This window comes from Myiozetetes cayanensis, unplaced genomic scaffold (genome assembly GCF_022539395.1).
Source record: "Myiozetetes cayanensis isolate MyiCay16 unplaced genomic scaffold, myiCay2020 scf21, whole genome shotgun sequence".
Lineage (NCBI taxonomy): Eukaryota > Metazoa > Chordata > Aves > Passeriformes > Tyrannidae > Myiozetetes > Myiozetetes cayanensis.
The window spans coordinates 3493558-3508951 of NW_026087423.1; the positions used below are offsets into that span (position 1 = coordinate 3493558).

Consider the following 15394-nt stretch of genomic DNA (forward strand, 5'->3'; position numbering starts at 1 on the left):
ATCAATAATTACATCCAAGCCCAGAAGAAATGGTTCCTGGCACGTTGCGGGACAGGAGTCCTTGACTGCCTCGAGGCCAATATGTTTTAACCCCAGGACCTGGAAATCCCATTAGTGGGAGTGGGGGCCGGGGTGAGAAGGACATTGCCTGCCGTGCCCAGGGCCTGGCAGTGGTGTCTCAGCCTGCTGCCAGCCCGGGGAGGAACCCTCCTGCCTCCGCTGCTGGAGTTGATCCAGCTCAGACTTTGCACAGGTCATTAATTTGGGGACGTTTTTAATGGATCCTAATGATTGAGCCTGTTCTTAAAAGGGGTTCGGGAAAGGCCACAAGCCAATTAGCTTGCACACAGAAAGCGATTAACTGTGTAGCTTCCTGGAGGGTTAAAAATAATGTGGATGTTGGGAAGGCACTGGGGAATTTATTACAAGCAGAGTAACAGAGTTTTAGAGCCAAAGGGACTATCACCTCCTGCATGTTCTTGGCCAGAAATATTTCACCCAGCTTCACCCCAGTGAATCCTGTCCCTTGTATTTGGCTGTGCACATCCCTAAGTGTTCAGGCATTACCAAATGGGCTCCAAGGAGGAATCAGTGAAAGTGGGAGCTTGTTGAGAGAGAAAACAGGTGGAGACACACCTTCTGCAGGTGCCCCTGTGCCAACTCCAGCCCCGAAGCGTGTTGCTCATGGCTGAGGCAGGCAGCAGGGTGTCCCCTGGGGCATGCAAGACTCTAGTCATGCCTAACTGAGGCTTTTTTAATGTCACATTGCTCTTTAACCACCCTACTGGGCCCATTCAACCCCCAGGATGTGCAGCCCTGGCCCCGCAGGGGGCCCACGTGTGATGGCTGCGGCGGTCTCTGCAGCCTAAAGGATCTTCCACTGGGGCTGCAGGGCTGGCAGGGGGACATCCCAGCCTTCCCCTTCTCTGGTGGGGTCCATGTGGCCTGGGGGCTTAGTTGTGCTGCTTTCCAAAGGGATGAGGAAGGTTGGGTGGCAGACACAGCAGTGGGACCTTTCAGAGCTGACCTGGGGAGGGATGGCTAAACTCCAAACCAGCACCCACAGCCCAATGCTGGGATTGGCTCCAGAATGATAATGGGAAGAAACGGGGACACTTTCTGTGCCAGCTGAGCCCAACCCACCCTGGATATCAACCCACAGTCAGGCTGAGCCTGGACATGCCAATACTTGTTTTATCTATTCAAATAATACTCTGGATGACACCAAACCCCCAGTGTTCTCAGCACCCCTGCTGGGTATGGCTTATGGCTTCTCATTAATCTTTCCATTCTTTGAAATAAACATCTGCAGGACCCAGAAAGCTATTTACTTTCCTCCCAAGTGTCTGCACACAGGCTCGTTTGAGTTTGTTTTCTCCATTTGGCTTTTTTTCTTCATTTCAGCTTGCACAAGCCCTGGTGTTTCTTAACGACCACTCACTCATTGGCTCTGCTCTTCACCAGCTCCTGTGGTTTTCCCAGGGCTCTTGCAGGCACTGACCTGACCCAGGTGATTCCTCTTAGCTCTGCTGGGCTGTGCCAGGCTCTCCAGGTTGGGCTTTCAGCAGGACCAGGTGTGTTCACTGGCCCAGCACCCTATTTGTAGGAGCAGGGAGAAGGGCTGCTCCCTGGCTGCCAAAAGTTTGCTTCCAGTGGAGGATGAGGATGTGTGCCAAGGTATTATTAGGGGCAACAACAGATTTGGAAGATTGCATTTGAAATGCAAAAGGGTGTTTTGGTTTTTTTTTCTATCAGAGTGCAAGGCCTGTCCTGTCCCAGCAGAGCTGGTGATCTAAAACCCAGGACGCAGGAGAAGGAGTCCTGACTAGCTCCCATTCTCCTTTCCCCACTGGATTGGATCTGGACAGCTCCACACTGTCCCTGCAATATGGAGCTGTCCAGCTGCTCCCCAGCTGCACGGTGCTCGTGGCACCTCTGAATGCGAGCACAGCAAGCCTGGGGTGCAGCTCTGGCTGGAAATGAGGAATCTTGTGGGAGAATTTCAGGGCTGAGCACTGAGAGCAACCTGCATCTCTCCTTCATAGCAGCACAGGTCCTACCTGAGGAAAGGAAAGGAGATTCTGTAGGACATGGGAAACCCTCAGCCAGTGCCCCCAGCTGAAGGGGCAGTTCTTGATGGCTCTCTTTCTCTCCTCTTGCTCTGGCAGTGGGACACTCAGCTGCCTGCCCTACCCTGCGGAGGACAGACGTCCAGAAAAGCTGAGCAGCTGCGTGGTCAGGGAGACCTCCACCACCAATGGCTGTGCCAAAGGGAGGGAGAGACGAGACCATGGGCACCACAGGTCACGCAGGTAAGAGCCAGGGCTATGAATGGGGTCACCCCAAAGCCGAGGGGTGGCAGGGGAGACATCTGTGGAAGTTTACCCAGTCCCTCTGGGGTCTGTGAGAGCTGGGGATGGCTTAAACAACTCTGTGAGTGTACAACAAATGCATGTGATTGTATGAAATCCCTGTGCATGCTGGCAGGGAGAAACCTGCAGTTCACTTCTACTCCAGGGCTGGCTCTTACAGCCTCCTTCCAAGTATCCCTGTCTGGAAGACAGGTGACCTGCCAGCACCCCTCTGCACTACCAGGTCTGCTGAGAACCACCCTCAGCAATTCCCCTCTCCCCCTGCCTAGATCAGACCAGCAGCATTGGCTTCATTAGGACACAGCTTCGTTATCGGCTTGTTGTTAGTCCCTGATCACTTGAGAGGAGAAAAATGAATGGAACGTTGTAAATGAAGCAGCTGGGGTCTCTGAGCCCTGCCTGCTAAACTATCTCTGCGATTAAAGCCTCTCCGTTCGGTTAAAGATGCTGCAAAGAAAGAGCAAGACAGCACATTTCATATCTTCAGATTTCAGGCTAACCGGAACAATAATCTGAAGCACATTTTTAATTAGACTTTGATTATAATCGCGGGGAAACAATTAAAGTCAGATCAGCACAGGGCAGAAAGCTTCCACATCAAAGACAGATTTTCCCTTGGGAGAGGGAGAAGGGCTCTGCTGAAACTGCCTGTGGCCAAATGGTCAGAGATTCCTCCCTGCTCTCCCTTGGCTGGGGTTCAGCTGTACCCCTGGGTGTAGGGGCTGAGGGGCACCCAGACCTGGGTGTGCTGGGGAGCCCAAAGCTGTGCCAGGAGAAAGCACAGCTTGAGCCCAGCTTTCAAACTGGCCTTGAGCATCCTGAGAACGGAGAGTCTGTTGGCAGTGCTCAGGTCCCTGATCTAGCACAACCCTGGGGTGTCTCCAGGTGGGTGTCTGAGCTTAGTGACAGTGAGAAGTCCTGGGAAATGCGTGACTTCTACCTCAGTTGTAGACAGAAGACCCACTGAGCCCAAAGTGTGCTATGTGCCCTAACAGTGCCTCGGGAGGAGAAAGAGAGCAAGCAGGAGTGTGTGGGTGCTCTGTGGGGCTGGGGTTGTGCCTCGGATTTACTGCACCAGAAGCACTTGGCACCCATCCACAGTTCACAGCTGAAGCACTAACTTGCAGTTTCGTTTTGCAGAGCAATTTTGTTTTTTCAGAGCATATTAAAAGCACTAAGCAATTGAGGTTTTATGACAGTGTAATTTTGGTGGTGATTCAAGCCCTGGCTGATCAAGTGTTGAGGGGTGGTGGAGGCTGAGTGTCCCCCCCGAAAGTGCCATTTGCTCTGCATTAGGACTTTTATTAGCAATAATGTTTGTTCTTTCTACAGAAAGCTGCTCAATTTTCAGTCTGTTTCTGTAGTGAGGATCCCACAGTATTTTCCAAACATGGGGCTGCTTCCACTCATTACCTGCTCTTGGCTCTTCCCACTGGTATGGAGAGAACGGGGGAAACTGAGGCACACACCCAGCACCCTCATTTCCAGCAGTAGTTTTTAGAGGCCCTGGGGAGCTGGCTGTGCCCCCACAAGCTTTGGTCCTGGATCCATTTGAGGATCCACCTGGGAATCTATCTGGGATCAACCTGGGGATCCACAGGCTGCCATTAGCTGTCCCTGTCTTTACAAGCATTTGCTTTAGTTAATGAGTAGCCATGAAGTATCTGTCATTTTCTCAGCCCAGTGCTCTGAGTTAATTAACCATGATATTTGCTTTTCATTGAAACATAACGCAATTTGACATCATATGTTTAAAAAAGAAATTAATTTACAGGAGGGTTTATTTTCAAGGTTTAACAACTGTATAAGAGATGCATATCTCCTTCAATTACCGTAGTGTCTCAATAAATATATATATATTTCTAATCAATTACTACTTAACACATGTCAAGCCTTTATTATAGTTAGATGCATCTGGTTGTGATAATTACTGTGTGCAAACTAAATGCCAATTAATTATTTAAAGCATATTTACAAAGAGCAACAAAACCTATAAATCTGTTACAGAGTCGTTAACCTTAGCAAACATGTTTTAAATAATCAGCATTGCTGTGGTGTAGCTGTCTTGTTATATCTCCATTAGACACTTTAAACTGTGACCAAATAATTTGTTTGAGGGTAATTAAGCATCACTCATGCCCCAAGTCCACCACGAACACCGATCTTGGTGCCCCATGTCCTTGAGGTGGGGATGGCAGACAGTCCTTTGGGAGTTGATTCAGGGTTTATTTTTATAGTTTTTGATGTTTGTTGGGTTTTCCCCCTTCCTCAGCCCTTCCTGTGATGGGGAGCGGCCGCCACCAGCCCGGGGGAAGAAGAAGAAGAAGAAATCTGGCCGCAAGAAGCGAAGGAGGTGAGGGTGGCCATGGCTGCGTGAGGGGACAGGCAGGGCACCTCTTCGGTGGGTGTGATGGAGGAGGGTCAGTGAAGGAGGTGAGGGTCAGCCATGGCAATGTGGGTGGTGTGAGGGGACAGGCAGGGCAGCCCTGGGTTGGTCGTGAGGGACGAGGGTCAGTGAAGGAGGTGAGGGTGGCCATGGCTGCGTAAGGGGCAGGAGGGGATGGCAGCCCTCAGCTGGGCATGAGGGAAGCAAGTCAGTGAAGGAGGTGAGGGTCATCCATGGTGTTATGTGAGGCAGGAGGGGACAGAAGCCCTCAGCTGGGTGTGAGGGAAGAGGGTCTGTGTAAGATGGAGGCATGAGGGGCTGGGGTTCCACAGCCCAGAGAGACACCGCTATCTTCTTGCTCTCCTCTCAGGCCAGCAGAGCTGTGCTGAGGCTCATCCCCGGCCTCATCCCATTCCCACTGGGAGACCACAGCCTCTGTCTGCCCTGGGGGTGCTGCTGGTGGTGGGGTGAGGGCTGGGGAGCCCTGCAGTCCCTAATGCCCCTGTGTCTCCTCAGGTCTCCCTCCTACAGCCCCTCACCTGTGAAGAAGAAGAAGAAGAAAAGCTCCAAGAAGCGAAAAAGAAACAGGTATTTTTTCCCTTGAAAACATAATTCAGCTGGCAGCAGCTGCTGGGGGGCTTGGAGAAGGGGTGGGAGGCACAGCTGCCTTGGGCAGCTGTCGAGCCCAGCAAGCAGAGAGGTGTGAGGCTCTGGCTGTCAGCAGTGGCAACCTAGAGGTGAACTCTGGGCACAGAATGGGGTGCTTGGGGTGTGGGGGCAGACAGATGGACAAACCAAATCCACAAGGGGTCCTGCTGTCCTTGCTGTCGTATTCACGTGGCCCCCATCCTCTGGGATGCCAGTGGGATCGGTGCTCAGGGTTTGCACTGGTCCCTGTCCCTTCTTTCCCAGCCTACAGAAAGTGCCAGGACCAGGAAAAGCTCAGATGAGCTCCCCGCATTCACATCCCGGTCTCCTCTCCTAGCCCTGGTGACTGCCTCCACCTTCCCCTTCTGAAGCCCATTTTTAATTCAGAGTATGATTAAATTTTAAAATTGCAAATATTTCACTGTTTTCTCTCAGCTGTTAAACCAATATTTGAAGAGAACAGTGGATGCCATCTTCCTTGGAAAGTTCATGTATTTATAATATATTGAACCAAAGGGAGAACTACCTAAAATGGATAACAGGATGAAGAGCTGAGCTTCAGTCTTAAAGAGGAGGAGAGATAAGGATACAGGAACTTCTTTAAAACAGTTTCTTCCCAAGGAGGGATTCCTATGCTCTTTTATGAATGCCATCTCCTGATGGAAGTCCTTGGTCAGAGACTCTTTGTCTTTGAACCTTTAGTACCCATTTATGTCCCTGCAAGCCAAGAATAAGCTGTAGCTGGTCCCAAAAGGCAGCATGATAAACCATTCAGGATTAGTGACCAGTGGAAGTTGTTTCCAGACACCTGGTAGCACTTCAGCTATGGATCCCGACTGACTTTGCCAGGAGGCAATCTCACAGCCCCTTTGGGCAGGACTTCAGGCCATCCTTCTGCAGGATGTTGTGCTCCCAGGTGAGATGAGGCAGTGGCCTGTGCAGTGTAATGAGTCCAGGCCTTGCTGTGTGGAAGTGTCCTCCATGCTCTCAGAGTGCTCTACATGAGAAAAGTGTCTCCTGTGTCATCCCAGGGATGCTCCAGGAGGCAAGACAGAGGCACAGCAGTGGTTTGGCTGTGAGGCTGCTCTGCAGTCACACAGAAAGGATTTTTCCTTTGACTGCTATTTGGTCTTCATTCAGAAAACCAGGGAATGGACTCATACTGGCCACCTCAACATGCAGTGCACAACTGTGGAAGCAGTAGCAGAGAAGAGGGACCCACCAGAGATAGGGGATGTATCTGATCTCTCTGAAGACTTGTTAACCTGAGGATCATATTCTGAATTACTTGCAGAGTGTGCTAGTCACTTCTACCACACCACCATTTCTCAGCTGCTGAAGGAGAGCTGGGGCCAGTTCTGCCCAGCTGGTTCATGAGTGCTCACTCTGGGCCTAAACACATTGCCTCTGATTCAAACTGACAATTTTGTGAGGCCCTGTACTAAATGTACATGTTTGTGTCTTGCAGGTTATCTTCAAAGAAGAGAAGGCACAGGTAAGAGTTGAGCAAGTGTGGGTGGTCCCTTAGAAATATAAGTTTAATGGTCTCTTCAAGGCTGATGTTCACTGAGTGGGGGCAGAAGACACTTCTTCTATGTCTCCTCGTAGAATACCCTTGGCTACCCCCATTCCCTTGGGTCTGGGGCTACCCTCTCCTTATTCACCCTCATGTGTTCCTCAGACCTCACAGGAATTGGGTCTCCAGCCCAGCCTGTGCAATCAAGTACATAATTGGTGTAGCCTCCTGGTGTTACCTCTGGCAACCTCATCATTCCTGCACCTGAACCTTCATTTCTCTGATGGTTTCATTTGCAAACAGTGCCCATCTTTGAAACGTTCAGAGTCAGTTGCTTCCCAGGTGTGTACTGGAAGAAGTCTCCTGATTCCAGTACGTGTGCGTACGCTATCAAGAAGTTTTCACCTTTTCTGTGTAAAAAGGCAAAGTCATCAAGTTGGCTGATCCCTTTGAGGGTTTTGGCCAAGCCCACGAGGCAGATTTGTCAGCAGGCACTCAGACCCCCTGTGCTGTGGCAGAATCACGAAACCCTTTCATTTTTACTGCATGCTCTTGGGCAATCTGGCTGTAACACTGATGTGTGATTGTGCAGCTTTTTATCGGAACAGAAATCTCCGAATTAATTAGCCATTTCTTATTTAGTTCTTCAAGCCCCAAAAGTAAGAGAAAGGAAGAAAGAAAACACAAAAAACAGTAAGTAGTGATTCATGGAGTTCCCTGCCCTGCCTGCACAGTGTGGGGCTAGGAAGTGCTTGATGTGGTGGGGCCCCTGGAGCTAACACCTGCTGCACAGCCCTGTGTGACTCTCAGGATTATTTTGCAGCTAAAACCAGCAATTCTGGTCTTGCTGGAATGAAAAAGGGTTTGTGGAGGCTGGAGATCTTTCCTCTCCTTTTCTTTTCTGACCCCTCATTCCATACTTTTTGAGTGTCTCCCAAGGATGGGAAGGGTCTTGTTCACCCAGTCTGGGGCAACGACTCTGGCTTTTCTGGTGGGAGCAGCATGAGAAGATGAACTCCAATCTGCTAAAGGGGCAGGCTGGCACGCTCTAACTGGGAAGGGCCTTGGCTCCTCCTGGTTTGCTGCTCTTGGAGGTCACAGTAGAGGCTACTCATGATATACAGTACAGCTAAATATCTGAATGGAGCTTAGGGAAGAGAAGGGATTTGTCTGGAGGTGGTGGAGGTTGCAAAAATCTGATGCTGAGGTTCCCTTCAGCCTTGGAGTGTTAGCAGAGCACAGTCCTATGGGGCAGATAATCAAGCGGTACAGTATAAAATGGGGTTCCTCATGGCTGAAAGGAAGGGCTGTAAGCTGCCTTTGTTTTTAACTTCCTTCTCTGTCTTCTGGCAATTGCAGCTTGTGGCTTCTCACCTGCTTTCAGAGCAAGGAAACAGTTCTGAGGCTGCACCTTGGGCACTGATCCCCTGATTGGCTTTGCTGGGACTTGGGATACTGCCTGAGCAGGCCATCTCTTATTGCATGCAGAAAGCCTGTCTCCTTTTCTCTATGATTTCTGTGTGTTCAGTGGCACAGACACCCTTTTTTTCCTCAAACTGGGCTGCCCTGCACCTAAAAATCACAGTGGTAAAAGGCAGGCTTCCTAAGTTATCTGTAAAAGCAGACATCTCCCCAGCCTTACATAGCAGTGCCCTAACAGCGTGGTTAAAGCAAAGATCCAGGTCCTGCTGCCGTGCCCTGACCTCGGGGAATGAGAGCTGCTGGAATTGCCCTTTGGGGATAAACCAAACGAGGCGTTTCAGCCTCATTTTCTGCTCACAAATCAGAGCTGAGCCACTCCCGACTTCTGCAAACCTTGTTGCTCCCAGGTGTGGATCAGATGGATCCCATGAGCCATCTCAGATCAGGATTTTTTGCATAATCACATTGCTTTGGCTTATCTTTGCAGCGAGCAACTGGTTATCTAAATCACACAGGACCAGTTTTTCCTCCTGAAGGGAAGGAAAACACAGCAGAGGGACTGGTGTAGAGGGTGAAGAGCAAACATGGGGATTTTCGCACAGATCCACCATGTGAGGGAGAGCTGTTCAGTGTTGCTGATTTCAGCTGTATGGAAATAAGGAAGGCGGATCCCAAAACGTGAAGCTTTTAAAAATATAGGGTGTGAAAGGCATCAAAGGAAACAGCCAAGTGGAGTTGAAGGAATTGCCCTGGAGGCTGTCCTTTCGTCTCAAAGGAGATGGTGTTCTCAAGTAATTATTCACTGAGTTTTTATACCAGCAAGCTGCTAAATGCTGTCCAAGCAGGCCATATTCATGCTGTCAGTGACTGTATGGTGTGGCCATGAAACCAGGCTGGTCCCACCAGCTAACCCACCCTTAGCTTTGCCTGCTGGCCCAGCCGTGCCAGCCTGAGCAGATGGATGTGCTGCCAGGTCTAAAATAACTGCTGTGGTGGGCACTGGTGAGAGGGAATCGGCACAGAAGGTGGCAGGTAGCCTGTCACCTGTGTCACCCTCCTCTCTGCATGCAGGACTTCAGCTGTTGGTGCAGGCAACAGCACCCCTTCAGTGACAGTGTCAGGCAATCCATGAGGAACAGCCTGGATGGTGCAAAGGGAAGCGCAGCAGGGCACTGGACCTGTGCCCCTGTGCAGGGTTTGCTGGGACTGTCGTCAGGCCCTGTCACAAAAGGAAGCAGCAGTGAGTGTCCTGCCCCTCCAGCAGGAGCAGTGCACAGGGCAGGCTGCAGTTAGGGAAGCTGTACTTTGTGCAGCAGCCACGAGAGCTTCCTACAGGACTGGCCAGATGCTCCCACCTGGAGAGGGTGGGGAAGGCTGGGCTGTTACTGAGCGTACTGCATCACTTGGAGCTTGTGCTTCTGCCTCTGCTCTTTACCAAGGAGCCAGCACAACAGAAAGGGTTGGAGATTTGTGATAGGTTGCCTGGAGGGATGGTGCTCCCTGCAAGGCTCAGCAATGGGAAGGTCTTGGGCCGTTGCCTGGCTGGTTTAGGGTAGTTTGCAGGATGAAAGGCAAGCACATAGTTCTTTAAAGTCTTGAAAACAGAAAGGGATGGTGCTGGCTGCTGCACTCCTGCATGCTTGTCCACAGATCTTTCCCCAACAGGCTACAGAGCCAACTTAATAGCTTGTGTGTAAAATGCTAGCATAGATCTCAGGAAGATGGCTTGTCTTAATGTCAGTGTAGCAATGAAAGGATGGAGAATTTCATGCCTTGATGTTCTGTACAGGGTTTCATACGACAATCCCTAGTTTAAAACTCAGATCTCTATTCTGGTTTGAATGTTTCTGACTTCAGCCTCCAGCTGCTGGCTCTTGCATGCCCCAGTCTGTTGGCCTAATGCTGGTTTTCCTTTCTGCTCCCTAAAGCTCTCGTGGGCGCACCCGGAAATCTCACCGGCACCGCCGCTGCCACTCCCGCTCGGAGAGCTCCGACTCCCACTCCCCCAGCTGCCGGAGCAGGTAACACCACCGCTGCCTGAGCTCAGGGTCCTCATCACTTCCCCGTGGGCTCAAGGACACGATTGCCATGGCCTGCCTGAGCTCTCTGTGCAGAGCCACGTCCCGCTCTGGCAGCAGCAATGTCACGTGCCGGGGGCTGAGCTGCTCGAGGTCTCGGCCATAGGAGGGCTTTGCCTCGAGGAGCAGTGGCTGCAGCTTTTTGGTCTGACAGTCACTTCTAATCCACATGGCTGATGATCAGCCCATGACAGCTGATTCCAGCCTAGTGTCCCTTCCCCAGCCCAAGGGCTCTGTCCTGCTGATGTCCCAGGAAACCCTTAAACACGATCTTAGCAATGGAAATATATTTGCCCGTGGCAATCTCTAGCCACTGTCTTTGACCTGATTAAAATCTCTGTCCTGTGGATGACAGGACCTGGGGCCGGCTAAGTGGATGCTGGTGTTGGACCCGGCATCACTGCAACAGCAAGTGGTTTAAACATATCAGGAGTTCATGTTTCATGTTCTCTGAAAGCACTTGAAGAACCCACCCCCACTCTCCCACTTCATTCCTCCTAAGTGCTGTGAATTTTCTTTTGAAAAGCTGATGATCAGTGGGGGGAGGAATGCAATCAGTAATTGGAGGGGTGCTCACTCAAGAGCAGAGTGTGTCTTCTCTTGGAGGTGTATCACCATAGGAACGTTCTAGGCTGCATGAAGGTATGGTTTGCCTTGAGCCACCATAAAGTCATAAGCTGGAGCTGAAATCTGAAGTTAAGGTCCAAAGCCTGGATGCAGAATCGTTATTTTTCTTTTAAGATAGAAAAGCAAAACACCCCTTTCTTCCCATTATGACTCCCCAGAGCAGTCATGTGGGAGACATTTCCCCCCGTGCCATCTCCTGGCACAGAGCTGCCAAGGGTTTGTATGGAACTGGGGACGGGCACTACTGCAATGCTAAGGAATAACATTTTGGTTCTTGGTGTCTTCTGGAGGCACAGAGCCAGGTCTCGGGAGGAAGGGCGTAAAACACGGCGAAGACACTCCCGGCACCATTCGAAGATCACTGCAAAGAGAAGCTCCTCTGCAGAGGTTCAGGCCAGTCAAAAAGCCAGCCAAACCCTCCCACTCTACAGCTTCCTGTCTCCCAAGGAAGTAGTAAGTATTATACACTGTCCTTCTTTGCTTGAACTAGCCAGAGAAATCTGGGCAAGAACTCTGAGATGAAATTTTTATAACTCAATTATAGTGATGTTAGACAAACTTGGTTAAACTGTATTATTAATTCATGGTGCTGTTCTCCGATGTATGTAAAGTCATTCCTTCCTTCAGCACTTTCACACCAAGGGTGGGGCTGGAGAGGGAAAAACTTACAAGGGCTTTAACGTATGAATAATGAATTGAGGACATTTAATAAGAGGAAAAAAAAAAAAAAGCTGGCCTCCAGCAAGGATATTTTACAGGGAAGTGTTTGTAATGCAGTCTTTGCTCAGCTGGATGTGGACTTAATTCACTGGTCCTCACATCCAAAAGTTTAGTCCTTCAGGGCAATAAAGGGTATCAAACATATATAAAAGGAACATTTACATTTAATGAGTTGCTGATTATTGGCAGGGGATGTTTTCTGACTATCAGGATCCTTCCAGGATCACTGTTGCTCTGGACTGACAAGCCTAGGGGCCAAATTCAGAAGTTATGAGTAGCCCTCATTGATGCTAATGGGAACTGCATGTGCAGCTGAGGGTAAAATCAGACTCAGTGCCTTGGGATGTTTTTCTATATACATGGAAAGAGATGATATAATACATGAATTGAGAGAGCAAGAGGTGGAGGGAAATATTAGATACAGGTTGATATCAGTCTTCCTTTTCTGTGATGTGTTTCCCATTTGTTCCTGGCAGCAGCAAAGCAGAGGTGTGATGCTCTTTGACTGTGCTGTTAGCATCAGATAGACATTCTGGAGAGATAAATTGCTACATGGGACTGGAGGTAGTGCAGAATCTTGTACTCACATGTGTGGATGTGTAATGCCAGAGGTGTTTTGAGTACAGAGTCCTCCGAGCCCCCAAGTGTTTTTCTCCTTCAGGCCCAGTCATCAGGTGGAAATAGCTCAGCCACACGCAGGAGTTACATCAGATATGAGAGAAATAGTGCCAGCAGGAGGAGAGACTCTACCCACACAGACAGCGTGCCCATCAAAATACACGGGGCTTGTACGTGGGCACAGACAGGCACAAGCTGTCTCTCAGCATTAGAGACGTGCTATTTGCTCTCGTTAGAGACGGCTCCCGAGCGTGTGGGGCCCTGTGAGTCACTGCTTGGAAAGCCTTATAAGGCAGCGTGGAGAGCAGAACCCGCACGCCACACGTTGATGTGTGTGTGCAGAAAAACGAGGTATGGAGCTTGTTGCCATGAGCTGGGGGTGTTGCCCTCTGCCAACTTGAGAAGGTAGGAACGAGTTTAAGAGCTTCCTCCCAGCAAACGACCAGCCAAGGACTGCATCGTGTCACCAGGGTGTTGTTTGGTTCAAGCTGTGTATTTTGCATAAACGCTTTTAAGCCTAAGCCTGGTTTTTAATTAGTACTAGGTTTCCTCTCTCTGAAGCCAGGCTCCCTGAGTCCTGTGAGGCCAACTGCCAGCTGTTCTGTTTCCTGAGAAAGAGTAAACTCTAATTTAAAATTTTTAAAGCTTTAAAATGAGCTAAACTCAAGCATGCTGCACTCCCCTTTCCCCTTGATTCACTTGAGGTAAATGGGCAAAAAGCTGCAGGGCAGGAAAAATCAGAGCTTTACAGTTCCAGGTGCAGGGGGTGGATGCAAAGTAAAAGTCATCAGGACCCTCCTGTATTCTTTCTAGTGAGGGTCAATAACACAGGCAAATATTTCAGTAACTGATGCAAGCCACTCTTCTCTTTCTGTCCCCAAAAGAAATACAACCTCCTGGGACAGCATTTGAGAGCATATTTAAGCAGTTGTTTAAATTGAGCAAGTTAAGAGCTGCCCCTGAAATTTTTCTGAATAAGATCATTAAAAATCATGTACTCAAAACTGGCAAGGGAAAAATGGAATGGGGAACCTTTAGTCTCATTTATTAATGACTATACACAACCCTTTGATGCCTCTCCTTTTGTGAGTTAAATGGTTGCTATATTAATAAGCTTAGTTCTGTCAGACTCCACTTTGAGTGTGGAGTGTTCTCAAATGAAACTCTGCTCTCACAGAAAACACTGATCACATATCAAAAATAAATTACTGGAATATAAAAGATTTGGTGGGAAAAAAAAAAATCCAGAACTGGGATTCAAAAAATGCCATGTTTCAGTCCTCTATGAGGGTCGGTGTGTCCCATTTTCCCTATCCTTCCATTTGGCCTGGGCTTCCAGACCCAACCATCATTACCCAGGGACATGCAGTGAGTGTCATATCTCCACAGGAAAGGGATTGTCCAGGGAGGATCTCAACATACAGAAAAGACCCAGAGAGCCAACCCACAAACTCCCATGAGGTACTGCTACAGCACTTCCAAAAAGAAGGGTTTGCTTTTTAAACCATTGCTTTTCTTCTGAAAATTTGATGTGCTTTGTTCTAAATTCTGCATTCCCCTTGCACCATTTGTCTTCCTGTATAACAAAACAGCCACAGTTTCTACCTAGGTCTGCTTGGAACTGATGAGGGATAAAGCACACAACATAATGCCCTGCCCATGCTCCTACCTTGCAGTTTCTTTCCCTCTTTAAGCATAAGTTGATGCACACACACAGGCATGTCCACATGCAGAAACACCCCAAAGTTCCCTGCAACTTTTCTTTTTGACAGTGAATTTCCAAGCTTCTCCCTCTCTTCCTCCTTTAATCCCCTGCAGCCGCAGTAGCCACCTACTGAGCACAGGATTGTGGGTCTGTGCCTCAGCATGCAGAGGAGCTGTGGGGAATGCACAGCATTTATTTCTGTACAGAATACCCCTAACCTGCTGCAGACACTTCATTCCACTGTGCTTTCAGCTAGCAGTGCAATATAAATACCTGCAGGGCATGGTTCTAATTGCCTTTGTTGTTCCTGATGAAGATAACTGCACAGTGCATACACTTTCCTTGCCAGCTCCTTTACTTCCACTGTAGCTCATTTGTGATGCCACAAATTAACACAGGCTTGAGCCGGATTTTCTGTGAGGCTCAGTGGGGTAGGGCTGGTCCAAATGATGCTGTTTGTCTTTGTGCTCATGTCTGCAGGGAGGTAGAAGAAGGGAAATGCTGTGCAGGGAGTGGGGACAACCTGTGCTGGAGGGCTCAGGAAACCTTATGGAAGACCTGCATGTTTGCTTGCTGCTGCTGCTCTCTGCTTTTTAGCCTGGGTTTTGGTTTATGTAAGAAAAGCTATTCCTCTGAGTGTTAGGCAGCATATTTTTGACAACAGACAGGGCCCTCGAAGAGCAGAAAGGTAAAACCTTCCATAAATATGGAAGTTGTTCTCTTTTATCTTGTTATATTCTTCACTCTCAGCCAGGGGACTGAGGTTATCCCTGGTTATTGTCTGGCAAATCCACAGCTCATTGCTGGACCAGCAGCTGGGGGGGAAGGACAGATGTCTGTAGCTATTGAAGGGGTGGGCATACACCAGGTACCAAAAAAGGTGGGAGAAGGAAAACCCTTGCTCCAAAGTAGTGCCAGCCTGGCCCAAGGTAAGGTGGGGACACCCTGGCCTCTGTCACACAACACTGGCTGCACCCCAGCAGGCTGAAAAAGTCCTTGAAAAGGATCAAACCTTTGCCATTCTCTGGAGTTTACATCCAGCAGTGGATTGGTGAGCCAGGCTCTCAGCATTGAGAGCACTGCTATCCAGTGCCAAATAACCCAAGCTCAGAGCTTGCAGGGACAGTCCTGTCATTGCCTCCATGCTCTGGGACTCAGCTTAGCCCCTGTGGTAGAGAAGGCACCACCCTGAACTCTCAGTCTAGCCAAAAAAGAGGGTATTTTCCCCCTCAATACTCCTCAAGTCACAGATTCATAATTGTGCACAAAGGGGTTATATTGAATTCCTACAGTATTTCTATT

General features: G+C 49.3%; 1 protein-coding gene across 4 annotated transcripts in view; it reads left to right on the top strand.

Annotated features, from left to right (window-relative positions):
- SRRM4 (serine/arginine repetitive matrix 4) overlaps positions 1-15394 on the top strand; it is an 87230-nt gene that overhangs the window by 56902 nt on the left and 14934 nt on the right. For 3 of the 4 annotated variants that reach the window (XM_050317983.1, XM_050317984.1, XM_050317982.1), the window contains 7 exons: positions 2169-2312; positions 4645-4725; positions 5275-5346; positions 6875-6901; positions 7565-7615; positions 10273-10365; positions 11340-11502. In XM_050317983.1, coding sequence (XP_050173940.1) covers positions 2169-2312; positions 4645-4725; positions 5275-5346; positions 6875-6901; positions 7565-7615; positions 10273-10365; positions 11340-11502 — 631 coding nt within the window. The remainder of the gene's footprint in view (positions 1-2168; positions 2313-4644; positions 4726-5274; positions 5347-6874; positions 6902-7564; positions 7616-10272; positions 10366-11339; positions 11503-15394) is intronic. The other variant, XM_050317985.1, reaches the window with a different exon arrangement.